The 27,323-nt window shown below is 36.3% G+C and overlaps 1 protein-coding gene across 1 annotated transcript in view; it reads left to right on the plus strand.

The window, feature by feature from the left end:
- The first annotated feature begins 12,453 nt into the window (after positions 1-12,453).
- LTBP1 (latent transforming growth factor beta binding protein 1) overlaps positions 12,454-27,323 on the plus strand; it is a 128,380-nt gene continuing 113,510 nt past the window's right edge. The window contains exon 1 of the mRNA XM_015822022.1: positions 12,454-12,899. Coding sequence (XP_015677508.1) covers positions 12,677-12,899 — 223 coding nt within the window. The 5' untranslated portion in view covers positions 12,454-12,676. The remainder of the gene's footprint in view (positions 12,900-27,323) is intronic.

Below are 27,323 nucleotides of genomic sequence, written 5' to 3' on the forward strand. Positions count from 1 at the left end.
GGACAAGCAAAACATGGATTGTTTGGATTTGATTTATGTGAACTCTGTCACTGTAGCTTATGGTTTGTGTTTGATTCAGCTTATGGCTAAGCAACCCAGAGCTTAGCACAACATATACAGCCAATGCTACTCCAAAACTAGACTGAAGCTAATTGAAGTTTAAATTAAGAATCTGTTCTCCAGATGTTGCTGAACATCCAGCATCCCTTACTCTTAATTTTGTTGCCTGGACTATTTTAAGTTGTAATTCAGTAGCATCTGGAAGGCTACTTGTTGCCTATTTCTGATTTAAGTAGTTTTAAAGAGCATTTGAGGAGAAAAAGGCAAGAAAAATATCATAGCTTATATTATTTTATAAAGATGTATATTTTGTCATGGTTGAGATGCCTTCTTTGGCCTTAAGTGTTTTATTGAGTTCTTGATATGTGGTTGCTACATTAACAGGAATAGCATATAGTCATGATGTTATATTTTGGAATCTTTAAGAATGGCGACTGCTTTGATATTGTCTTCCATAAGGATTTTACTGATAGAGTAAGAGAGTGACTTGAATTCCAAATGATTAGGACCAATTTATAATAATATATTATAGCAGCCTTCCAGATGTGTTGGACTACTACTTTCAGAACTCCCTACCAGCATGGCCATTGATCATGCTGTTGGGAATTGTAGTCCCTCACACTTCATAGACTCCTACTGGTCTAATAAATATGTAACAAAACTTTAATTATTTACGAAGTATAATTTCATGGTTTTTTTTTAGCAAAGGCCCTAACTTTGCTTCTCCATTAATCTGTCGGGCTATTTAGCTGGGTCAAATAATTTTTTTATGCTGCTATTCCTTATTTTATTGAGAAAAACAATTTTATTAGTTGCAAATAGGCTTCTTAAAAATAAAGGCTAGTTTTAAGAAGGAGTTGTTTTGGTCCTCATATGGAAAACGTTTTCCTTTTATAAGCATATTTTAAGTCATAATAAGTTCAGGATCAAAATTTTACCTCAAATTATCTTTTTCCTCTCTGTTATTGTTTTATTAAATCCCTCCTTCAGACGACTGGAGATTTTTAAGAAGAGACTGGACAGTCACTTGTCTGAAATGGTATAGGAGCTCCTGCTTGAGCAGGGAGCTGGGCTAGAAGATGTCTAAGGTCCCTTCCAGCACTATTCTATTCTGATTCTGATTCTCTTTTTCAGTAAAAGTTGAAAGGGCTTGTCAAGAAATAACGTGATTATTGTTCCTTGCTAACTCTAAGACATGGGTTAAGCTTGTCATGCAGCAGCAACAATCCAAAACAGCATTCCCAGTAAGAGGATTATTCAAGAAAAGCTTGATAGTTAAAAAAATATGAAGAAAGTATGATTTAGCTAAAAAAAAATAAAGCCTCAATCTGTGTGGGATATTTATACATATACATATTGACAAAGATATAAGACACAAATCAATTAGTTCTTTTGATAACCATACACAAAACCGAAGGTAGAACTTGAATTAGAATACTGACTAGGCTTTCTTGAAATTGTCATCTTGTCACATTTGAAGAAACTGTGACAGCAGATAGCGTACCTGGTCCTTGTAGGAGCATAAAGCAGATCAAATTCTTAACTCTATGGAATGTAGGTACTGTCTCATAATCTGGCTAGACAACTGAGTCATATATCTTAGTGGCATAATGAATAAAAAACTATAGGATATCATGTTGAAAGATGAATTCCTCAAAAATAAAGGATGATAAGAATTAGACGTAAGTATTGTTAGTATGTTAGTTTTCCCTTTTTTAAAACACAAGAACAATTTCCCCACAATTTTCCTACTTGCATTTTTAGGATAATAATTGACAATACCCATGTATCAAATTCCCATGAATGTACAATATGTATTTTCAATACATCTCTTCTTCCTTTTGCGTCTTGTAACACACCTTATATTTAATTCATGGGGTTTTTTTTCTCCCACCACACAAAATTAGAGATAACTTTATGACATTCTTTAAATTATACATCAGTTGTCAGAATGGGAACTGACTGAAACAAAAATAGCATTCTAGGCAAAACATTTATGTTAATTACAGAAATTCTTCCCAACAATGACAAGCTATATTATCTCCCATCTTAACATATCTTTTTTAACCTCATTCCGTGCCTTAATATAATTATTTTGAAATAACATACAATTTATATTTGTCAAATGAATACTCAAGTCTTTCATCTTTTTCTCAATCTCAAAACCGTTTTATTCATCAATTCTATTTCATTTTTTATTCTCATATTTTTGTTAACATTATTATCTTCTGTTTGTTACTCTTTAAATTAGCTAATGCACCAAATTCCTTTAGTTTTCCCATTAATAAATCAAGTTCTTTTAAAGTAGGGATGTGAAACTGCCAGCCCGTGGGCCGGTTGCATCATACGGAAGGTGCACCCACCCCAGCTCTGGCAATGCAAAAAAAGTCACGATACATGGTGACATGTCACATGATGTGGCAAGTTTGACACCCGTGCTTTAAAGGATCTTCTAAAACCAGCACTAAATCATCTGCAAATGCTCTCAACTTGGAAGTTTTTAAACATTTGTTTACTTCCACAATCTTTTCTTCCTGTCTTATGTCTCTGTTCAGAATTTCAAACACTGAAATAAGCAAAAAGAGACAGTAGGCAACCCTGTCTTGTTCCTTTTTGTATCTCAAAAGGTTTTGTTAGATCTACATTAACAATAATCAGTGCTTTCTATGAAGTATAGTTCAACTTTACTCATTTTATAAAATTGTCTCCAAGATTCATATCCTCCAAAACTTTAAATAGAAAAGTCCAGTTCGGATTATCAAAAGCTTTCTCTACATCTAAAAAAATGCAGCTTGTTTTTCATTATGTAGAGACACACAGTTTCATTCAAATATTCTAGAACAGACATGTCAAACTCGCGACATCACATGATGCCGCACGACGTATCGGAGCTTTTTTGCCATTGCCGGCATTGGGGTGGGCGCGGCTCCGGTATGATGAAACCACCCCGCAGGCCGGCAGTTTGACACCCCTGTTCTAGAATGTCCAACACATTCTGACATTTTTTAAAAATATCTTTTAAGGAAAAACTCACACTGCATAAATAAATTCTGTAACAATGTTTAATTTAATCCCCATCTAGATGAAGTAGATTTTCTTTTATAAACTAAAATCACAAGGATAATCTGTACTTTAGAAATCTTAATGGCCAAATTCTTTGAAATCCAAATCATATCTATTCTTGAGAAGAATCCATGTCTTTCTGAAAAGTAGATATATTCCTCTAGAATTACAATTTTTCTATCTCCATGCATCCTTATATTGTTCATCTGATAAAAAAAACTTTGTTCATAAAAAAGACTTAGTAATCTCTCCATGAGTTTTTGTAAAAAGTCACCTTGTCCTCATTTGGGGCATAAAACCCCAGAACTATAGTCTTAACACCATGAAATTCAACTTCCACCTCAACAAATCTACCATGATAGCTGTCTTAATCCTCCATAGAATTTATTAAAGAACTGTCTGAAGTCCATTCTGAGACACTTTTAACAAATTAAAGAACAAAATTTATGCTACTCATATCAGCATTTTAAAATGTCCAGTACATTATTTAGTCTATGTTTGTGAACTGAGATTGATTTGTTTTGACAGGATTGCTTGGAACAGGCCAGCTTACTGTGAACTCTACTCTTGCTTTTTGTAGCTTATTAGTCTGAGATTATTACATTTAGAAAACATAATATTTACTAATTGCACATGAAAGTTGTTTTCTTGAACAAAATTTTGAGTGAGTAATTGCTGGCTAATTCTAAGCCAAGGTATAAACTGATTATGTGCAATGACTTTAGCTGGATTCTAATCCATATTCTGAACTCAAAACATCTTGGTTGCCTTGATGAATAACTTATATGGGGAAACAGTTGGAAACAAAGGTGAAGATTAAATGTATCTCTATTATTTTTTACTGGATCTCTTAATAATTCTAAACATCATCACATTTAATACATTTTGGAAAGGTCTTCTGGATAAGGAATTCAAATCACTCTCTATGGGTTTAGTTCTTTCAACAAGTCTGTTATAGAAAATGATGTTGTGAGTTTCGACTTTAACCCCATGTTAGTTAGACTGCAAAAACTTTCAGTGAATTTCTATGGGAGAGTGATAGATAGATAGATAGATAGATAGATAGATAGATAGATAGATAGATAGATAGATAGATAGATAGATAGATAGATAGATAGATAGATAGATAGATAGATAGATAGATAATCAACGGTTAAGCCCAAAATATGATGAAAATCTGTTATATGTAGATAATCTACAAAGGTAAGAGTGTATTTAATAATGTGTATGACTAACAAGAAAAAACTATTTTTTTAGAAAAAAATGATATGGAAAAATGATGTGAAGGAATTTTCTTGGACAGTTGTGTGGGTGAAAAGGTTGTTCTCAAAGGAAAAAAAGATATATTTCACTGTATTTTGGCAATATTAGATTTTTTTAGATGACTCTTCCCAGCAAGCTAATTTGGATGGGACAAATAAGTGATATGGACCCATACTAGGAAATAAGTAATTTCGTCTTGAGTGTTAAGTATCAGCAAGATGGATTAAAAGGTGAAAAATCTAGTTGAATAGAATAGAGCTGGAAGGGACCTTGGAGGTCTTCTAGTCCAGCCCCCTGCTCAAGTAGGAAAACCTATACCATCTCAGACAAGTGATTGTCTAGCCTCTTCTTAAAAATTTCCAGTGATGGAGTGCCCACGATTTCTGGAGGCAAGCTGTTCCAGAGCATCAAAAGCTTTTAGCATCACTAAAAACATTTATGTATAAAATAAAGGTTCTGTTGTATCTTATAGCAATATTGGATTGGGTAGGCTATTTATCTGTTGTTCATTAAGTAATATTAGACCACTAGTACCACAATAGAAATGGTATTTAGATGAAAAGAAATATCACGTTAAAACACAACTGTGTGATTGTGTAAGTAAACTTATTTTTAAGTAAACTATTTTTTTGTTACATCTGGATAAAAAAACTCCTTTAGTCATGTAAATACATTTATTCTTTTAAATAGTTAGCAATAGCTATTTTAGTGTTAGTATTTCTTGCCCAGTACCGTGCTGCTTTGTCTGTAATTTTGTATTAATTCAGGCAAGATATGGCCTTCTTTAGACAATAGATTTCCTTTGATTTTAGTATAAAAATTACTCCAGAGTTCGGTGGCAGTAGGATCATATTCCAAGTGGAGAAGGATCCACGGGGATGCAGATTATCTTCAGAGTCAAGAATCTTGCACAATATAGCCATGGCGTGAAAGCATTTCTTAAGGTTCATTCAGTTAATAAGAGAACTCAAACAAAACAGCAACTGCTCACATTAAAGTTGAAGGAATTCTAATAGGAGTCCTCCCTTGAAGGAATAACATTGTTATAAATAAAAAGACTTACAAACTTAGTGTATGGAATGCCTTTGCCTTATATAACCTAAACAAGATATGGATTAAAGCGGTCATAATCATGTGATCAGACAATTCTTGCCAGACCCCCATTTCCCCCAGTTATTTTGCACTACAGCACTGATGGCAAAACTATGTGTGTCAATGGTGACATGCCATGATGTTTTGAGTGACACTTCAGCATGCAGCAATACCCGACAACTATTCTCAAAAGCCTATGGAGATTCTCAGTCATCCAGGTCATAGTTGTCCCAAAGGTGCTTTTTCAAGAGGCAACTATTCTCAAAAGCATGCCCCATTCTTGCCCTGTCAGTGTTGTTGGGAGTGGACTTGGTAATTTCTAGATTGGGCTGTTGCTTAGTGTTAGCTTGTTTGACAGTTTCTTGATTAGGATATTGTTGCTTCTTGATTGTTGACAGGGTAAGCCACTAGTAATGGTGAATTAGCCAAGGATGTAATAAGGGTTTTGGAAGTTTCACTATAAAAAGTATGCTGCTCCAAATAGGATAGTCTGTTGCAGAAATAATGGTGTCAGGTGTCATAAATGTAAGAGTTCTAAATATTTGATTAATTTGGTGCTGCACCAGCATTGATTAACATGACAACTGATTTTTTCCCCTTCATAATCTTTTTTACCTCCATTTGTAAAATACGATATTTTATTATTTTTCTAGAGTTTTGCATCACTTAGACTATTTTCAAATATCATTATATCAATGAGCCATTTTTTTTACTTTGATTGTAATATATGGGTTGTTATATAATTGTAGTATATGGTGCCAGTTTGAATTTTGAGATCACATAAAATCTTGATATACCCATTTTGTAAATTGTTTTTTCAGGTACATGGCTCCAATAGTTTTTGCCATAGAAATTCCAATGGACAACTTTTGCAATCCTTTGATAGTATTATTGACTTGATTGATTTTACTTCAGCCACCAACATGTTTGCATACAGTTTCATGCTTAATTGCATGCAATTTGCATTTGACATTGTTGGAAATACGTATGACTTTGGCTTCGATGGCATAGTCTGAAGGGCTTGTTCTAAGCTGCTTTGGTTGTTTCCTTTGTTTCTTTTTCAGGTGCTCCAGATTTCAACCATGTTAGATTTTGATCTGTTTTTCTTCAGTATTGTCCATATATTGGCTGTGAAACAGTTTATTTTTAAAAAATGTTTATCCAACTAAGAATTAGTTTCTTCTTGTATTCCAGTTTAGTTTTTGTGTCGTCAATAGCATTTATTTATTTATTTGTTTATTTGTTTATTTATTTATTTATTTATTTATTTATTTATTTTCTGCCCATCTCATTTCGAAGTGACTCTGGGCGTCTTACAGCATCAAAAGCATTAAAACCATAACAATACATATTTATAATATTTCTATCCTTGTATAAGTACAGTCTCTCTACTTTTCTTGATGTAATTTTTTTACAGACTTTTTTTTTCTTTTTTCACAGTTTGGCCTCTACCACCTCTATTTTTGGATATGTAGAATCTGTGACTGTCATTTCTTGAGTGGTGCATACAGTATAATGTATGGTCGTTAGTACCCTTATTTTTCAATCAAGATTATCCACTTTTGCTCAGAACCAATCAGTTATACTTGCAATATATCTAAATGCTGGGACTTCCTTGAAATATATCTCATTTCTGGGACTGCCCAAACATTTACTGCTTTAAAAATACTTTCATCATTTAATTTAGATGTTGACATTTTAGACTCATTTGATACAGTCTTTTTTTTACTTCATTGTGCTCTAAATCAATAGCTTCTATTAGCTATAATTAGTTGTATTGCTCAGGTGCCAGATGTCTAATGGCATTTTCAATCATTAGTTGTAGCCCATCTTCTCTTACAGTCTTGCCTCCTGTAATTGCAAAACTAGCACATTTGTCTAGGCCAAATATTATTTGTCTAGGCCAAATATGGATAATGACCAACCAAAACTTGGTTTCAAAATTTGATTTACAATGTAGCTTTAGGTTATCCGTATAAAACAAAAAACAAAATAGTTTTTTCCCCCTGTGATGTAGTATTCACAATTAATTTTGTTCAGGTTGCTGCTGTTGCCACTGCTGCTACTGCTGCTGATAATGATTTAGGAGCTCATCCCATCTGTACTGACATGCTGTGGCACTGATGAATTGTAGCTGAATCTCAACAGAATGACTGTTGAATTGTTGATAATGGTTATTCACTTTGGCATGCTTTAATTAGATCTCTTCCTAGAAGGGAAACAATGATTGCAAAAGATAAGTAAAAATAACAAACATAAATTGTTATTTTTCTCAAGGATTATTTTCCTCAACTACTAAGAACTGTGTGACTTTTAATAAACAGACTTGAATGTTAAGAAAAATACTGTCTACTGTAACAATAGCAATAGCACTTAGACTTATATTCCGCTTAACAGTGCTTGCAGGCCTCTCTAAGCAGTTTATAGAGTCAGCATATGGCCCCCAACAATCTGGCTCATTTTACTGACCTTGGGAAGATGGAAGGCTGAGTCAACCTTGAGTCGGTCAGGATCAAACTCCTGGCATTGAGAATGCATATTTATCCTGCAATACTGCATTCAATAGCAAGCATCTCCCAATCCTATTTCATTTAAATGCCTTCACTCAAGAAACTCATATTGAGGATGCTGCCAGCCCTTATTATGCCAGCAGGAAGACCATACAGCTAAGCTAAGTAGAGCCCACATTTAAATCAAATGATATCAAAGCTATGGGCCTAGGTTCATCTACAGAGCCTCCAGTCTGCCTTGACATCACTGAATTCCCTGATGTACTCTTAAAGAATTGTAACACCCTCCCTCAATAGCTCTATTAGCATTCCCCTCCATCCCAAAGCACAACAGCACCACTCCAAGCCATGGTTCAACAAGAACTATGTTAATATTAAAACAAAGCTCTTGCTTTCACTAACCAGACTTATATATCCAATACTACACCAACAGCTACAAAGGACCACCCCCAGCAGAAAAGGTACTTGCTGGTATGCAAGAAAAAGAAAACCATGAAAAACATCTGGACACAACTCATTCAAGCAGTCAAATCCAATGGCTCAGCCTCTTTCTGGCACATCACATCAAATTCCCAATGAAATGGCCCAACCATGATGGATTGTCACATCCTATCCCGGGGACCTGGGAGGCATACTTTCAGGAACTCTATATGGATACCTCTTGTGGAAGTGGAAGCCCTAGACAAAATATAGAAAATCTGCCAATGTGGCACGAGTGACAGAGATCAAAAATCTTGTTGCTCAGCTAAGATCAGGAAAGGCCCCAGGAGAAGACCCACTTCCTCCAGAGGCTATTAAAAACAATTTGGACTTCTGGGCCCCTACTCTGGCCTTGCTGTTTACCTGCATCAACACTTATGAATGAGCACAAAGGATTGGAGGCTCATGATCTTTTCCCCCATATATAAAAAGGGTAAAAAGGATGACCCTGCCAATAATAGATCGATTAGCTTTCTCAATACAGTCAGCAAACGTCATGCAAGATGGAAACGTGCATAAGTTTATGGATTTATGCCTTTATGGAAATTCCAGAATTGGCTGGAGCAAGAAAACATACTTAAAGAAGAGCAAGCTGGATTTAGGGAAGGACAATCCACCATCAACCAGTGCTTAGTGTTCCACATATAATTGAAAAATACTACCTCCTTTTATGCCATCTTCATAGACTTCAAAGCAGCTTTGATTCCATATCACAAACCAAACTATGGGAAAAACTGGAAGCCTCCTTGATTGATCATCATTTATTTCATCTAATATGTATGGTTCATGAAGGGGCGTCACTGAAAGAAAGATGCAACCCCGAGGGCCATCTCATTAATGCCATTGTAACTGAGAAAGGCGTAAAGCAAGGCTGAATATTGGTCCCCAATCTTATTTAAACTTGTATATTAACTCCATGGTGGGCCATCTCCTTGACATGAATTTTACTCTCTAAAATTAGCTAGAAATCACATTTCTGTTTTACTCTATGTGGATGATGCAGCAGTATTCTCAAAAAAAACTGTTGGCTTTAAAAGAGTATGGAGAACATGAGCACAGTATTGCAAGGAAGACCAGCTAGAACCCAACAGGTAGTTTGCCTCCCTTATGGCACATTTAATGAATCTTGAAGTACCTAACCATTAAGGGGTCTTTACTCTGGCACAGTTGTCCTTGAATGCCGAAGATTCCTTACTCAGAGAGACAATGCCCCTGTGACTCTGGATATGAAGAAACAACAGAACCAATGCCTCTTACAGAGACATTTTGGTACTAGCCTCATTTCATCATTATTCCATAAATATTCAGGGCTCACAGGACAATTCTACTCCTCCCTGTTGCTCTCTCCGTAAAAGATTGCCAGACTCTGTGCAGCAGGACCTAAAATACATCACAAGATGACTTGTGCCGCAAATCAGTTCTAATGAGCACCTAGACTGTTATTATACAGTGTTTTGTATCATGGTATATTTAATTTGCCATGCTTTTTATGTGCATTTATTGTTCTTAGACCCTTTTTTAGACTCTTTTTGGATTCTCTTTATTTTTATATTTTATAGCTGTGATTGTAACTTTATTTTTGTATTTTGTATTGTTTATGCCTCTCCATTCCTTTACCCCACCCTCCCAATGTTGGCCTTTGACCATAATAAAGGTTGAATTGATTTCCATTTGTAGCAACTATTGCTTCAGCAATTTTGGTCCTGTTCATTAAAAAAGGTATTGTATTCGTTCCTGGAAAATATAATTTAACATTGAAAAAGTCAATATTTAGCTTTATATATGCTAGGCCTGCTGAAGTCATAATGATGAATGAAATGCAGGATGTTTTAGCATGCAGTATCAGCCATGTATACCTAGAACACAATGTTGACTCCTAGCGACTGCCTGAACAAGCCCCTGTAGTTTTCTTGGCAAGATTTTGGAAGTGGCTTGCCCTTGTCTTCTTACTTGAGCTGAGAGTGAGTAATTGGCCCAAGGTCATCCAGTTGATTTGGTGCCCAAAGAAAGACTCAAACTCACAGTTTCCCAGTTTATAGCTTGGTGTCTTTGCCAAACTACTTCTCATGAGTGCATCACCTTCCTTTAAATAAACAATGTACAAATGTGAACAGTAGAATTGGGGAGTTCCCATATTTTAAACCCAGTAAAGGGAAAGCTATAGGCCAAAGTTGGAAGGCCACTCCTGAATTGTAGGTTGCCTAGAGTAGCCCCACAACAAAATATGTAGCAAATAAATGTAACAAATAAATAAATAATACATCGGGGACATTTGCTATATATCTGGTAGGCAAAAAGTGTATAATGCTGCTGTTTGTAGAAATAGTAGCTGGCACACCGTTTTTTTTTTCAAATTTCCATTTGCTCTTTACTCACAGCCAAAAATAATACAAAATGATATTCTTCTGAAGTTAGGAAACATTCTCTACTTCCCTAAGCATGTAACTATTCAAACAGCAGATTAGCCAACCATTTTCCCTTGTAGGGCAGAATTTTTTTTAAAAAAGGTAGGAGGTAAAGGTTTTCCCTGTCCAGTCCTGTCTGACTCTAGAGGCGGTGCTCATCTCCATTTCCTAGCTGAGGAAGCCAGTATTGTCCAAAGATGCTACCGTGGTCATGTGGCATGACTCTACGTTGGGGCACACGGCGTCTTAACCACTAGGCCACCATACCTACTCTAGGCTAAAGAAAGGCTACTGGTAAAAATGCAAAACACATGCTATATTTCTGAAAATAATAACAACAATAGTTCAGTAAATCTATATGATTGTTCAGAATCATTGACTTGTTCAGTCAAATGCTGCTAATAATAATAGCAGCTAAATGCCCTCAAGTTAGTATTGACTTTAATTTTCAAGTAATTTTGTATAATACATTTTGTAAAAAAAAAATAGTGTGGGAAATGCCTCGAATGATTCAATAAATGTGTGATTCATCTGCAATGAACATAACTTCAGTTTGCTCTTTTGCTGTGATGAAAAAGATACGCCTACTTCAAATCATGATTATTATTATACCATGAAGTTACTCTCTGTCAACTGCCTAGATTCCTTTTTTTAATACAGTTTCTTCTTATAGATTTTTCATACTCTTATTTATAATAGGATATTTTTATATCAAACTTTTTTGGGTCCCAATATACTGAAACATAAAGGTAGTTGATTATGTAGCTGAACATTTGGATGCTTGTAAATTTGAATGTTGAAAGGAGTGTAGAAATTAGAGATAATTTTGTTTTGTTTGCACTTCTAAGCAAAATGATCTTCCCACACTAACACATAGTTTGGCAAACACATATCATCTCCATTTTTGTGCTGGGGTTCTTTACCCCAAAACTATATATCAGAATGTCTGAATGTTGCATATAAAAATAATTTTATAAAGGGGAAAAGCTATATAAAAATTAGAAAAATCTATTGAGAAAAATGTGTACATGAACAGTTTTGTCCAAAAACACTTGCTTAACAAAGTAAAGGTAGACTTTGTACAGTATTAAAAAAAAATGACATAATTAGTCAGAAAATGCTTAGAACTGAACTTTGCAAAATGAGTAGGATTTGTCCATTCCTGATCTGTAATGTTGTTGAGCCACCACCTTTATTTACAATTGAAACCATGAGGTGCACATTAGAAGCTAAGAATAAAATAAAACCTCGAATATGTACATCCACATGGAGTGACTGTTCCAAGAATCTGTGGAAAAAATAAAAAAAATAAAGGGTCCCGGCAGCTGCGTCAGAGGATTTGTTCAGGCCAGGGTGCCAGGAGATTTGAGACAGATGTTTTCAGACATGCGGCATGCCTGAAACATTTCCAGGGGACGGGCTACAAATAGTGACTTAATAAGTGTAGAATCAGGAAAAGTATGCAGGGGAGAAAGACGCAAGAGTTTATTCACCCTCTAGGTGCATACTTAGTCATTTTACATTACATCTGCGTGTCAGGATTGGCTTTTGAAGCTGTCAGATCCTTGGTATTGCTCTTTGACTGTGAATAAAGTACAGCATTGTGATTTCTAATCCCACTCCAGTGACTTGATTTTAAATGTGGATTTGGAGTGAATCCCGGCATCCTGTTTGCTAAGCTTCCTACTCCTGTTTCAGAGGCATCACTGGATGTTGAGGAGAGAACACTGACGGCTGCCCTGTTCCATTTAGAACTTGTTGCTTTTCAGAACTCTGTATCTGTAAATCATTGGAAAGAAATCAATGGCTACCAAAGTGATCTATTTGTTTTTCTTTTTTTCTTTGCCTCTGCTCCCAGTGGGAAATCACACGGGACGCATAAAGGTGGTCTTTACGCCCAGCATTTGTAAAGTGACTTGTAAAAAAGGCACCTGTCAAAACAGCTGTGAGAAAGGAAATACGACAACGCTGATTAGTGAAAATGGGCATGCTGCTGACACCTTGACAGCTCCCAACTTCCGAGTAGGTAAGTTTGGTGAATCCTTATTTGCTCTTGTTAATCCTGCTGGACTTAGCTGTTCATGCGCATGGGATTTTTGTTTCAACCTTTTTCCAGACTATTAGATATCTTCTTCATTGCTCTTGATTTTTCTTCTAAAGTGGAAAAAAAGAAATAGAATTATTCAAAATATGCTTATGATTATGAGCACAGTATGGCAGTACTGTACTTTCATATGGACCCACACATTTACATATGAACCCACAAAATTGGATAGAACAATGGCAAAATTGAGGAATAATAACATTCTTCGAATTTAATAGTTTAATGTTTGGGTAAGTAAATGTAAAAACTCATTGGAGTTAAATGAAACATTCCTGAAAAACATTGTCTAGGAATTGTTTAACTCTGTATTCCTTTGAATGGAATAGGCACCAGTTTAAAACATGTGCTTTGAATGCGTTGAAAGCACCACAGATTTTATGTCCAATATCCACATAAACTGAACATTTAAAAATGTAATGAAAGTTATTATTATGATAAATGAACTGGGTCTGCTTCCAAATAGAACATTCAAACAGTGTATCTGTCAGATGTTATACAACTGGTCTTCAAATATTATTGATATTTAATATATTGCGGTGCAATTATATTGTTAGTTGCTTTTCGAATCTCTTTCCAAATAGAATAATTCTATTCCTCTGTAGGATATAAGGCAGATTTGAGAAAGACAGTCTCACTGCCTTTCTTTACAATATGCTGAGCTTTGCCTGAAAACATGTTCTCAGTACCTCTAACAACATGGGTGGTATAAAATACTTGTCAGTCTAAAGAGGCATCCAAGACTGAACACTAAGAGCTGTCTGGCTAGTCCTATCATTAAACTATGGTGAACAAAATTAAGCTTATGTATCTTTTTCTCTGACATTGAACCTTACTGAGTTTCAATTTAGCAATCAAATGTAGTTGCTAAATAGAACACGTGGTTTCCCCAACTACTGCTGGACAAACCAAAATTAGGAACCATAGTTTAAATATTGCTTTCAGTTTAGATTGTGTTTTGGCCATATAATCAGATTTTAGGGCAGTGGTTCTTAAACTGGGGGTAATTTGGGTGTAATGAAGCAATTTGTAATTCCTTGTTTGTGATTTGAGAATCCAGTTTGGGATTCTTGCTGCCAAGATGCTTGTGTAAAATAACAGAGTCTGTGTGTTTGTGGCTGTGGTGAGTGGGTGGATGGGAGTAATGACATTATTTAAGATTAGGAAAATAGATGGGTCCAATAGTTGAAGAATCATCTAAACTTTTTCTAGTAGCATCAAACTTGGCTTGGCATTACATATGAATGGAATCTTATATGAAAATAGACTGTAAACTATATTAGTAACCTTCCATGGTGCGGATTTAGATTCTAAAGTATATGGTAGTATATGGAGTATTGAAAAAAAAAGTGGAGAATTTTTGAGTGGGTGCTACTAAGGAACTCAGTGGCTGTGACATTGTTGAACCTAAATGTATTCATTTGTTTTAAAAGACATATACCAAGTGGCCTAAAATATAAGTTAGTTCAGAATACCTATTTTTAAATAGTTATGAAGAAATACAAAGATAAGAAAATTATCCATTTATTTTTTACATCTATATGGCATACTGTTTGTCTAACTGAATGAAAACATTGAACAAATAATGTTTTGCATGATTGTTTTATTTTAATTATTGCACTGTTTTTAATTTTTGTTTGTATTTTAGTTTTCAGCTTCCTTGAACATCAATTTTCAGATGGAAAAGCAGAATGTAAATTCAGTAGCTGATTTTTTTAAAAAAATGATATTTTACATTTATTTCATTGTACTACCCTGCAAATTTTGGAAACAGTAAGATTATTAGCTTCTTATAAAAGAAAGAAGAAGCAATAAGTGGTACAAACAGATATATTTATGTTATTTATATATTTATGATTTGTAGGTACCAATCTGAGTTACATCAAGACTGAAATAAAGATTAAAATTGGGATAGGGAGCAAAATACGTGATTTTATCATTGAGAAGTTTGCAAGTCCTAGAAGCAAAAAACCTGTAGATGATTAAGGACTGGGATGGACAGAATCCAGCTGTAGTAGCTATGAAAACAAAGGGTCTTTAGTCTACAGTGAAAGCATCTGCAGTTTTCAGAATCCATGTTAGCATCTGGAGTATTAATTGAAATTTAGTCTTTCAATCCCATTCCTAGCTCTAGATTGCTCAGTTCTGTTGTTAATTCTCAAGAGCTAATAAGAGCCTAACCTTAGAAACCACAGCATTTATTATGCCATGTTTTCATAATGAGGGATCCCAATGGGTCAGATCACCTAATTGGAAAAGTATATAAAATATAAATACAAAATACAAAACTGTATTTGTTTTAACAAATCAGAATAAATATTGTGGATGAATGCCAAAATAACATCCTTGCGATCATTCTTTTGATGCTAGCAATCTTTACATGATGAGTAGAATTTTGTAACTCAGTTGTAATATTTCTGCATGAGATATTTAACTTTCCCATTAGTTTATGAAAGCCCACAGGGTGACTTTAGGCCAGTCTCTCTATGATAACCCAATTTCTATTCAGTTGTGCAGTTGTGAGGAAAACAATACAGTCTATGTTGCCTTGAGCTCCTGATAAGATTGTTAGATTTTTAAATTTAACAAAATATAATTGAAACAATAGAGATTGTGTCACTACATCTTTCCATTTTGTATTAAAAGGCTTCTGTATCATTATTAGAAGTATAATGATTCTTTTCATCAATCCCATCTTTTCTCATTTGACCATTTTGCATGTGGCAAGTAACAGTAGCCATGCATTATTAAAATAAAAACAAAAAACAAGAACACTTTTACTTACTTTGGTGTGTACGGTATATTGCAAACCCAGTCCAGGATGAAAGGTGCCACTGAGGCAAGTTCTACCCTTAGTGACTCTTGGACAAACACCATGTTGACTAGACTCTGGCAATATTTCATTATTCTTCCAAGGGCACTCTGGCAATCTCTGTGTCTCAAACCCTCCATCTATCTGTTGTCTTTCCCTTCTTCTACTTCCCTTGTTATTGCGATTGTTTGTCCATCCCCTGTTTGCATCACATGCCCAAAGTACAATATGTGAGTTTCTGCTTGCTGTTCATTATCTCAAAGGAATATTAGACTGCATTTCATCAAGACTTGATTGGTCCATTTTTCTTACCCTCTGTGGCATTTCTAATAACTTTCCCCAAATCTGTAAATCAAAGTTTTCTGTCTTCTTTTTCTTAGTTTCTGGCTTTCACAGTTGTGTATTATCACTGGCAAGACCACTGTTTTAATTATTCTATTACTTGAAATGTCCTTAGTCTTCATGACATTGTCTGCTTTTCTTCCTAAGATTAATCTCCTCTTTACTCCCTCAGCATAGTATCTAGCTTTATTTGTTCTTGAGCACTAAAAACAAACTATCACTGTTTTAAAGAGTTTGATGAATAGAAAAGCTAGCACTCCTGTTGATCTTCTGAATATAACCTTAATCATATCAAAATTGGGTGATATACAGTAAGCCCCCTCTATCAGCCAAAGGTGAACAGACAAGGTGAAAATATTCCTTGATTTCTATGTTATACTCCAACTCCTTTACATCTCAAATCTGCTCTGGAGGTTTGAAGAATCAAAAGGTTTTAAGGCTGCAGAGAAAGGGGGAATTGCTGAATATTACCCCCCCCCCCCCTTGGTATGCTGATGAAAGCTTTCTGTTAGCAGAGAGAAACTAGACAAATTTTTCTCATAGATTTTTTTTTTTTACATTATATGCACTTTTTCCATCATAGAATCTGCTTTTCAAAGAATTCATAATTTTAATTTCATTTATTTACTTTTTGGCAAGGAACTGAGTAATACAGGAAATGGAAAAAAGGAATAGCATGATGAATGTTGTAGAATTTCCCAACTAACTTTTGTAATTATATGACTCATTCTTGCTTATAAATCTGTTCTGATTGAGGAAGATTGAACAACAGAAGTCTAATCTGGTTCATATTCATGTACTGACAAAAATGGTATGACTCTGTTCTTGTGTATCTAAAGTTTAGCATCCAGGGTTTTTGTTTTTTGGGGGGGTTTTTTTGCATTACACATCTGAAACAAAATAAAATAATCTTATGTTCCAGAGGTGCATGGCTTCCAGGCATATACAATCGTCCCAAATCTTGGATGTGGCTTCTAGGGACCTCCAAAAACTGTTACCACATTGCAATTTTTAAGGCGATAGGAAGAAAACTACAAAGTACATATATGGAGACATAATCATGTGCACTTCTTGTATATTTAAGAAGGCATTCTTATCTTTTCTAGCTATTCTCTGGAATTCTGCATTCAATTGGATGTATCTTTCTCTTTCTCCCTTGCCTTTCGCTTCCCTTCTTTTCTCAGCTATTTGCAAAGCTTCCTCAGTCAGCCATTTTGCTTTCTTGCATTTCTTTTTCTTTGGGATGGTTTTAGTTGCTACCTCTTGTACAATGTTGCAAACCACCGTCCATAGTTCTTCAGGCACTCTGTCTATCAGATCTAATTCCTTAAATCTATTTGTCACCTCTACTGTATATTCATCAGGGATATGATTTAGTTCATACCTGAGTGGCCTAGTGCTTTTCCCTACTTTCTTCAATTTAAGCCTAAATTTTGCAACGAGAAGCTCATGATCTGAGCCACAATCAGCTCCTGGTCTTGTTTTTACTGACTGTATAGAGCTTCTCCATCTTTGGCTGCCGAGCACATAAGTCAATCTGATTTCTGTGTTGACCGTCTGGTGATGTCCATGTGTAGAGTCGTCTCTTGGGTTGTTGGAAAAGAGTGTTTGCTATGACCATCGTATTCTCTTGACAAAATTCTATCAGCCTGTGCCCTGCTTCATTTTGTACTCCAAGGCCAAACTTGCCTGTTATTCCATTTATCTTTGGGCTTCCTACTTTAGCATTCCAATCCTCCATGATGATAAGGACATCATTTTTTGGTGTTGATTCTATAAGGTTCTGTAGGGCTTCATAGAACCAGTCAATTTCATCCTCTTCAGCACCAGTGGTTGGGGCATAGACTTGGGCTATTGTGATATTGAATGGTTTGCCTTGGATTCGCACTGAGATCATTCTGTCATTTTGGGGATTGTATCCCAGTATTGCTTTTCCTACTCTTTTATTGACTATGAAGGCTATTCCATTTCTTCTGAGGGATTCTTGCCCGCAGTAGTATACTTGATGGTCATCTGAGTTAAATTCACCCATTCCTGATTCCTAAGATGTCGACGTTCAGTCTTGTCATCTCTTGTTTGACCACGTCCAGCTTGCCTTGATTCAAGGATCTTATATTCCAGGTTCCTATGGAGAAAAGATCTTTACAGCATCGGACTTTCCTTTCACCATCAGATGCATCCACAGCTGAGCGTCCTTTCGGCTTTGGCCCAGTCGCTTCAGTCTTTCTGGCACTACTAGTACTAGCCCTCTGCTCTTCTCCACTAGCATATTAGACATCTTCCGACCTGAGGGGCTCATCTTCCAGCGTCATATCTTTTTGCCTTTTGGTCCTACAATGTGAAGTGAAATGGGGCTTAGGAAAGCTGAGCAACAAAAAAGCTAGTGGAGGTGACAGTATTCCAGCTGAGCTATTCAAAATCTTAAAAGACGATGCAGTAAAAGTGCTACACTCAATTTGCCAGCAAATTTGGAAAACTCAACAGTGGCCACAGGATTGGAAAAGGTCAGTTTATATTCCAATTCCAAAGAAAGGCAATGCCAAAGAATGTTCAAATTATCACACCATTGCACTCATTTCACATGCTAGTAAAATTGTACTTAAAAGTCTACAAGCTAGACTCCATCAGTATGTGGATCAAGAACTACCAGAAGTACAGGCACGATTTCGAAGAGGCAGAGGAACTAGAGATCAAATTGCCAACATGCGCTGATCATGGCGAAAGCTAGGGAGTTCCAGAAAAACATCTACTTCTGCTTCATTGGCTATGCTAAAGCCTTTGATTGTGTGGATCACAACAAATTGTGGCAAGTTTTTAAAGAGATGGGAGTACCAGACCATCTTATTTGTCTCTTGAGAAACTTATATGCGGATCAAGAAGCAACAATGAAAACTGGACACGGAACCATTGATTGGTTCAAAATTGGGAAAGGAGTCCGGCAAGGCTATATACTGTCACCCTGCCTATTTAACTTATATACAGAGCACATCATGAGAAAGGCAGGACTAGATGAATCAAAAATTGGAATTCAGATTGCCAGGAGAAATATCAACAACCTAAGATATGCAGATGATACCACGCTAATGGCAGAAAGTGAAGAGGAACTAAAGAGCCTCTTGATGCGGGTGAAGAAGAAGAGTGCAAAAGTTGGCTTGAAACTCAATATTAAGAAAACCAAAATCATGGCATCCGGCCCTCTCAATTCCTGGCAAATAGATGGGGAAGAAATGGAGGTAGTGACAGATTTTATCTTCCTGGGCTCCAAGATCACCGCAGATGGGGACTGCAGCCAAGAAATTAAAAGACGCTTGCTCCTGGAGAGGAAAGCTATGGCAAATCTAGACAGCATACTAAAAAGCAGAGACATCACCCTGCCAATAAAAGTGCGTATAGTCAAGGCCATGGTTTTTCCAGTTGCAATGTATGGTTGTGAAAGTTGGACCATAAGAAAGGCTGAGCGCCAAAGAATTGAGGCTTTGAACTATGGTGCTGCGAGTCCCTTGGACTGTAAGGTGTTCAAACTGGTCAGTCCTAGAAGAGATCAACCCTGACTGCTCTTTAGAAGGCCAGATCCTGAAGTTGAAACTTAAATACTTTGGCCACCTAATGAGAAGGAAGAACTCACTGGAGAAGAGCCTGATGCTGGGAAAGATTGAGGGCAATATAAGAATGGGATGACAGAGAATGAGATGGCTGGATGGAGTCACTGAAGCAGTAGGCGTGAGCTTAAATGGACTCCAGAAGATGGTAGAGGACAGGAAGACCTGGAGGAACGTTGTCCATGGGGTTGCGATGGGTCGGACACGACTAACAACAACAACAAATCATGTGCACTACATTTGCATTGCAGCCCTTAGTGCACATTCAAATGCTGGAGATGGTTATCATCCAGAAAAGGTTCTTCCTTCTTTGCTATTTTCATTGGTTGTTCTTTCTTTGTCTGTATCGCTGTACCAAAACATCCAATAAGGCTGCCAAATTCTAGCTGTACCTATCACCTTTAAAAATCTGTGAGTTTGCTCTAGAACCATCTAAGCCCTTTTTCATCTTTCTCTTCCATAACTATTGACTACCTTGCTCTAAGCCCTCCCACTATACCTTTTATAATAGATTACTCCCTGGAGAATTTGACCTATTCATTATGTTGACGTGTTGTGCTCTAAACACTGCTCCATGTATGTTTCTTTAACTTCTTTTAATTATTTGTAAATCTCATTATTTATTTTTCTCCTCTATGGGCTATGGCCATTTAGACATAAATAAAATAAATAAATAAGCCCAAATCCTCTTACTGCATGCCCCCATATGCAAGGTCAAGTTCTGAAAAGCCATTATGGTTTGATTCAGAAGCTAGATGTACATAGTTATGATTGACTTATACCTATGATGAAGAAATACAACTCCCAAGTAGCATAGCATTTTTAAAAAAGTTTTTGCTCCTTTAGAATAATTTTAGGAATAAAAGCTAAGTGCTCACTAAAAAAGATGCTCAACTATATTGCTTGGATAGTGCTAGTAATTTACTATTTCTGAGCAAAGCATGAAAATTTGTCAACGTAAAATTCCATTATGCAAATAGAGCAAGTAAAATACATTCTAACTGACAATTTTAATGTGTGTGTGTGTGTGTGCATGTGGTTAATGGTTCATTTTAGAGAAGTTTTGCTGCATGAAGAAATGATAGAAAATAGGTCATTTTTGTTAAAATGTGGATGTGACTTGTAAAGAGACAAATTCTTCATATATCAGAAAATTATTCAGTAGTAGATTGTTGGTTTAAAGGGTTCTTCTTTTTTTGCAGAAATAATTTAACATAGGAGAAAGAAAATGAGCACCAATTTTATGTTCCATGAAAATAGAATGCCAAACGATACTTCTGCTCTCATTTCTGTTCATGTTTTCTCAATAGCATTGCTACCATTATGCCCCTTATTCAATTTTTCCATATTTAAAGTGGAATCGTGAAAAATTCAAGGGATAACATTAAAACTGTGATATTTGAAGATTTTTTTTATTTGTGGGTAATATGTCAGTATCTTAGACAAATATATACTTTAAATAGCACTGGGAGGCTGGACAGGAGAGAGTTCTGATGACATAAAAGGATCTGGTGCCAGGGAAGCAGATTAATGAAAAGTATAGTCAGACAAAACAGCTTGTGGAAGTATTTGGACAGAAGTGCAACAAATCTTTAAAAAAAAATGTTTGGCAACTTGTGCCAGTCGCTTTGTGCTTGGTGTTCTTATAATTGTTTCTTTGTACATCCTGCCCCTTGTGTTGCAATATGACCCGTTATACTGCCAAAAGCAAAGCAGAAAAATTTAAAACATTTTTCTCTTTCCAAATGATACTCAGTTATCTAGCACTATATGATGGATAAATTCATCCCTCAGAGCAGATATGCACCAGTTCTGCTGTGTCATTTAGTGATCTTTTTGAAAAGAAAAATAAAGAATGGAGATCTTTATGGCCATGTTGAGAAAAATACTACAAAATAGCCTTACTTTAAGTCTGGTTTATTGTGACTCTCCAGGGTAGTCTTTCTCAAACTTGACAACTTAAGATGTATAGATTTAAACTCCCAGAATTCCATGCTAGCCAAGGAATTCTGGGATTCAAAGTCCACACATCTTAAAAGTTGTCAAGATTAAGAAATATTGTTCCGGGGTTTTAAAGGATGGCCTTATCAGTTGCTACCAGATTTTTTTATTTGAAAATACCGAGGATTCAACTGAGCTTTCAAAATGTTTCAAAATACAAAACCTTTATTTAGACTATTCCCTATTGACCTTAAACAGGAATAAGGTAAATTTCATACACTGGCATTTAGAATATTAAGCATAATAAGTGGATTTGAAAAATTAATGTTACATGTTCATGTATGTATCTTTTTTGCTTTGTCTGTCCATCTGTCTATCTCGATAGTTTTCAAAAATGTAATATTCTTTGATTCTTCAAACATTTTAAGCTTTAATAGAAGATTTAATTAATGTGTTTTAATGGTAATGTAATTTATTAAGAACATATTACACTGAATTAGTATTCAAGTTCTAAGATCGGATGCTGAAAGAGTTGACTTCATGTTTAGAAAAACTGGCTATATTCTATTACTGAATTGGCAACTGAGAATTGTGTGCATTGCCTCTGTAAACTTTTGTTGACAAACAATTTCCCAAGTTTTCTCAGTCATTTTTTTCCTGTTCAGTACAGGTATTTAAAATAGACTGAAATCTGACAAAGTTTGGCTTGCATTATGTCTGCCATTATTAAAAGAAATAAATAAGATTATAGTATTGTACTCACAAGAAACTACATTTTTTATCAAATAGCAAATTGCTACACAAGTATGATCTTACTATATAAGTATTATAAAGATATAATTTCTTGTGATTAGGAAATTGATATGGAAAATCAAGCTACCAACAAGACCTTGCTTCTGGATAAGTGGGTCAGAATTTGGTTGAGGTCTTTCATAATTGTATGGTGCATACATTAAAATTTTATGGAACTGGTACCAAGCCATCTGCACCCATATCCCAATTCAGAATTTCCTAATTCACCTTATTTGATTAAAAGATTTGGAATTTCTCTTTATGCTGTGACATTTTGACATTATCAAAATTTTATTCCATGCTAGTTACAGAATAATGTGTTTCCATAGAGACTTCTAGCTATTAAATAGCTTAATATTTTTGAATAATCCAACATTGGACTTCCATTTGGCAGCACTTGGATGATCTATCTGGTGTGAAAACCTAAGCAGATGTTAGACTTGATTAGTATTTAGATGGTGATTACCAGGGAATCTCAGAACTATAGAATAGACCTATCAGCCTGACCTCAATACCTGGGAAGATTCTGGAAAAGATAATCAAACAACAAATCAGCGAACACCTAGAGGCAAACAAAGTCATTACTAAAAGCCAACATGGGTTTGTCAAAAAGAGATCATGCCAGACAAACCTTATTGCATTCTTTGACCAAGTGACAAAATTAGTGGATCAGAGGAATGCTGTGGATATAATTTACTTGGACTTCAGTAAAGCAAAGATCACAACCTACTACTCGATAAGATAGAAAAATGTGGGTTAGACAGCATCACCACCAGACGGATTCGTAGCTGGCTGACCGGCCGTACTCAACGTGTGGTCCTCAATGGAACCGCATCTACATGGAGGGAAGTGTGTAGTGGGGTGCCCCAGGGCTCTGTTCTAGGCCTAGTGCTCTTCAACATCTTCATCAATGATTTGGACAAGGGGATAGATGGGGAACTCATCAAATTTGCGGATGACACCAAGCTGGCAGGAATAGCCAACACTCCAGAAGACAGGCTTAAGATACAGGAGGACCTGGACAGACTTGAACGCTGGGCGCTATCTAACAAAATGAAATTCAATGGTGAAAAAAGTAAGGTTCTACATTTAGGCAAGAAAAATCAAATGTAGAGGTATAGTATAGGGGGTACGTTGCTCAATAGTAGTAACTGTGAGAGGGATCTCGGAGTCCTAGTGGACAATCACTTAAATATGAGCCAGCAGTGTGCTGCAGCTGCCAAAAAAGCCAACATGGTGCTGGGCTGCATTAACAGAGGGATAGAATCAACATCACGTGAAGTATTAATGCCACTTTACAATGCCTTGGTAAGGCCACACTTGGAATACTGCATCCAGTTTTGGTCACCACGATGTAAAAAAGATGTTGAGACTCTAGAAAGAGTACAGAGAAGAGCAACAAAGATGATTAGGGGACTGGAGGCTAAAACATATAAGGAACGGTTCCTGGAATTGGGTATGTCTAATTTAACGAAGAGAAGGACGAGGGGGGACATGATAGCAGTGTTCCAATATCTCAGGGGCTGCCACAAAGAAGAGGGTGTCAAGCTATTCTCCAAGGCACCTGAAGGCAGGACGAGAAGCAACGGATGGAAACTGATCAAGGAGAGAAGCAACTTAGAACTAAGGAGAAACTTCCTGACAGTTAGAACAATTAACCAATGGAACAACCTGCCTCCAGAAGCGGTGAATGCTCCAACGCTGGAAGTTTTTAAGAAGAGACTGGACAGCCATTTGTCTGAAATGGTGTAGGGTTCCTGCCTGAGCAAGGGGTTGGACTCGATGACCTCCAAGGTCCCTTCCAACTTTATTATTATTATTATTATTATTATTATTATTATTATTATTATTATTATTATTATTATTATTATTATTATTATTATTATTATTATTATTATTATTTTGAAAAAATTTCTGAAAGAACACCACAGCATTACCAAAGGAATAGAATTGATGTTGAATTGAATAGTCAAACATGATTTGATGGATTTCACAAGTGAAAAAACAAGAATCTATTTCAGTGGTTAAGACTGTCGTGCCCTAATAAAAATGATATTTACTTGAAATGCAATGGAATAGTCATGTCTTTAAAGCTCCTTTAAAAATAAACAAGGAAAGAGTCATACATGTATCCCAAAATAGAAAATAAATTTTTTCAAGACAGAGAAAAGGCTTTGCTTTTTGTATCTACCAACCTGAGAGCTATACAGCCTGTAACATAGATATGTTATCAGATCCTCTAACTGGGGTGCTTGAGCAAGTCCTCTGGGTCTAATCTTAATACCCAAGAAAATTTCTACACCTTCATGTAGGAAGACAACTTCTTTGAAAGATTTTAAATAGTTATTGTTTTCTTGCCATACACTGGATCGAGTTTCTGTCTGTTTTTACAGGTTTAATTATAAAACCTGCTTGCCAGTAGGATGACAGCTAAGCAATTGTGCAAATGGCATGGATGAGAAAAAATTACTCCTGGATGCATCCTATAAAACTGGGGTGTTTCCACTGAATTATGCGCAAGAAACATGCTATTATTATAATATATCTTTCAGCAAAGGCATTACTATAGGGAAAGTGACTTCCGCTCATTGTTGATATTCTCCATGTATAATAGTTGTTGTGTTAGAAATTTGTCATGACTTACACAGAGTTACAGTTGATAATTTTCTTAGCCTCCTCATTGTGAATTTATTCCATAACTTTCGTAAATAGCATTTTGTAAGCTTTCACAGGAAGAAATTTAACAAAGAATCTCAGAGAGGTATTAGAAAAGACAAGAAGCAGTTGTACAGGGACATCTATAAAGATAGTGGAGATGGAAACAAACATGGAAAAACAAAGAAAGTCTTCCAAAAGTTCTCTGAACTCTGAAGAAGTTTTGAAGGTTCCAACAAAATGGTATATTAAAGGATGCCAACGATCAAATAGTAACAAATAGAAAGATCAAAGAAAGAAGGAAAGAGTATGTGGACATTCTCTACAGTAGAGATGTCAGCATCCAAGCTACATAAAAATATTCCTTATTTACAAAAACCCCCAATTGCAAAATATGAAGTTAAATCAGCATTCTGGTCTTTACCAAATAGGAAGGCTACAGGACATGGTAAAATAGATTGGTTCCAGGTTTGCAAAGGAATGAAAAATAATGCATCTTCTCTCCTTATTTAATCAACCTACATTGATTAAATAATGAGGGAGGCTTGACTAGAAGAAGATTAGGGTGGTTTTACAATTGGAAGAAAAAAACTGAGCCATCCGTACTATGCAGGTGATACTACTCTGATAGCTGAAAAGGCAAACAATTTAAGAGCTCTAGTAATTAAAGTGAAGCAGCACAGTGAAGAAAAACCTAAAAAACTAAACAGATGACAGCATATACAGTAACTAGCCTTAGAATTGAAAATGGAGATATTGAAGGTGTACATAGCTTTTGTGTTTCCGGATCAACTGTCAATAGTCCAAGACTACACGTGACATGGTAATAATAAAGACCTTGGAAAAGTTATTCAGATTCCTTTATGTGTCTTTAGCTATGAAGATCAGAAATGCGCAGTCAATGGTCCTTCCTGGGACACTCTGTGGAAAGTGAAAGTTGAACTTTTAAAAGTCCTGGGCAAGTCACAAGCAGGCAGGCAGGGTTTTGGGCTATTATGGAGTGAGGTGGTGCAGTACATGCTGGCTGGGAAGAGAGTGCTGCTGTGAGGCGCAAGTATGTGCAGGCTGGAAGGAATGGTGCGGTGCTGCCATAAGAGTGCATGTGGGCTGGGAAGAAGGTGCTGCTGATGGGGGCAAGTGCAGGTGAGTGGGGGAGGGGGTGCTGTGGCCCAAGTGCATGCTATGGAATATGAGATCCCTGAGATCTCATACACTATAGAGAAGCTCCTCAGGAGAAAAAGTGGCAGGAGAGATTTGCATGTGGGAAGCTGGTGGGGAAGGTTGTAAAAATTGAAAACAATTAAGAAGTTGTTTGCAAGGTGTCAGTAACTATAACTCTAATTGACCCTTTTTGAAATGACCTGTTCTACAATATAGGCTGAACATTGTAAAGATATCCTCCATTGGGAACTCCTGCAGAATTAGGGCAGTGGTTCTCAACCTTTTTAATGCCGCGACCCCCAACCGGTCGTAAGTCGAGGACTAAACCGGTCGTAAGTTGAGGACCAAACAGGTCATAAGTCGAGGACTAAACCGGTCGTAAGTCGAGGACTACCCAACCAGTCGTAAGTCGAGGACTTTCCCTGCCCGGGAGCGCCGCACATGCATGGTTCCGCCCCCTGCGCCGGCCGAGGCGTAGCTGGCAAGCGGCAGAGACGGAGCAGGCCAACCACCAGCTGGCCCAGCCCAAGGGAGGTAAGGCACCCGCCGGAAAAGGGGAAAAAAATGGCGGACAGCCTTGCTTGGCGACCCCCGTGAAATGGTCGATCGACCCCAAATGGGGTCGCGACCCATAGGTTGAGAACCGCTGAATTAGGGTAATACCTTCTTCTGAACTTCTAAAAAAACCCATCCTAATTCTGCTTCAGATACCCCCCCAATATGCTAATAAGATTATATGCCCTTTTTTAATAAGAGGGTTGACTGATTATTAATATTGTTCTCTTTTTTGATTAATTATATTCCTGGATTAAGAATGTTCATTGTTTAGGCCAAGCCACATAATTGCTCAAGGAAGACATAGTTTGTAACATTTTAATAATTTGCTTGGCCCCACAGAAACAAACGAAGGGGGGGAAAAAATCTTCATCGGATTAAATGATAAAAGTTGTGAAAGTTTTTGTATTTCGTAAAATGCTTCATTGAGCAAAAAGAATATTCAGAGCATGATGCCTTTTAGGATTTAACGTCTGTGCTTTCTACAGCCAA

Source organism: Protobothrops mucrosquamatus, unplaced genomic scaffold, assembly GCF_001527695.2.
Source record: "Protobothrops mucrosquamatus isolate PMUCROS unplaced genomic scaffold, P.Mucros_1.0 scaffold_169, whole genome shotgun sequence".
Taxonomy (NCBI): Eukaryota; Metazoa; Chordata; class Lepidosauria; order Squamata; family Viperidae; genus Protobothrops; species Protobothrops mucrosquamatus.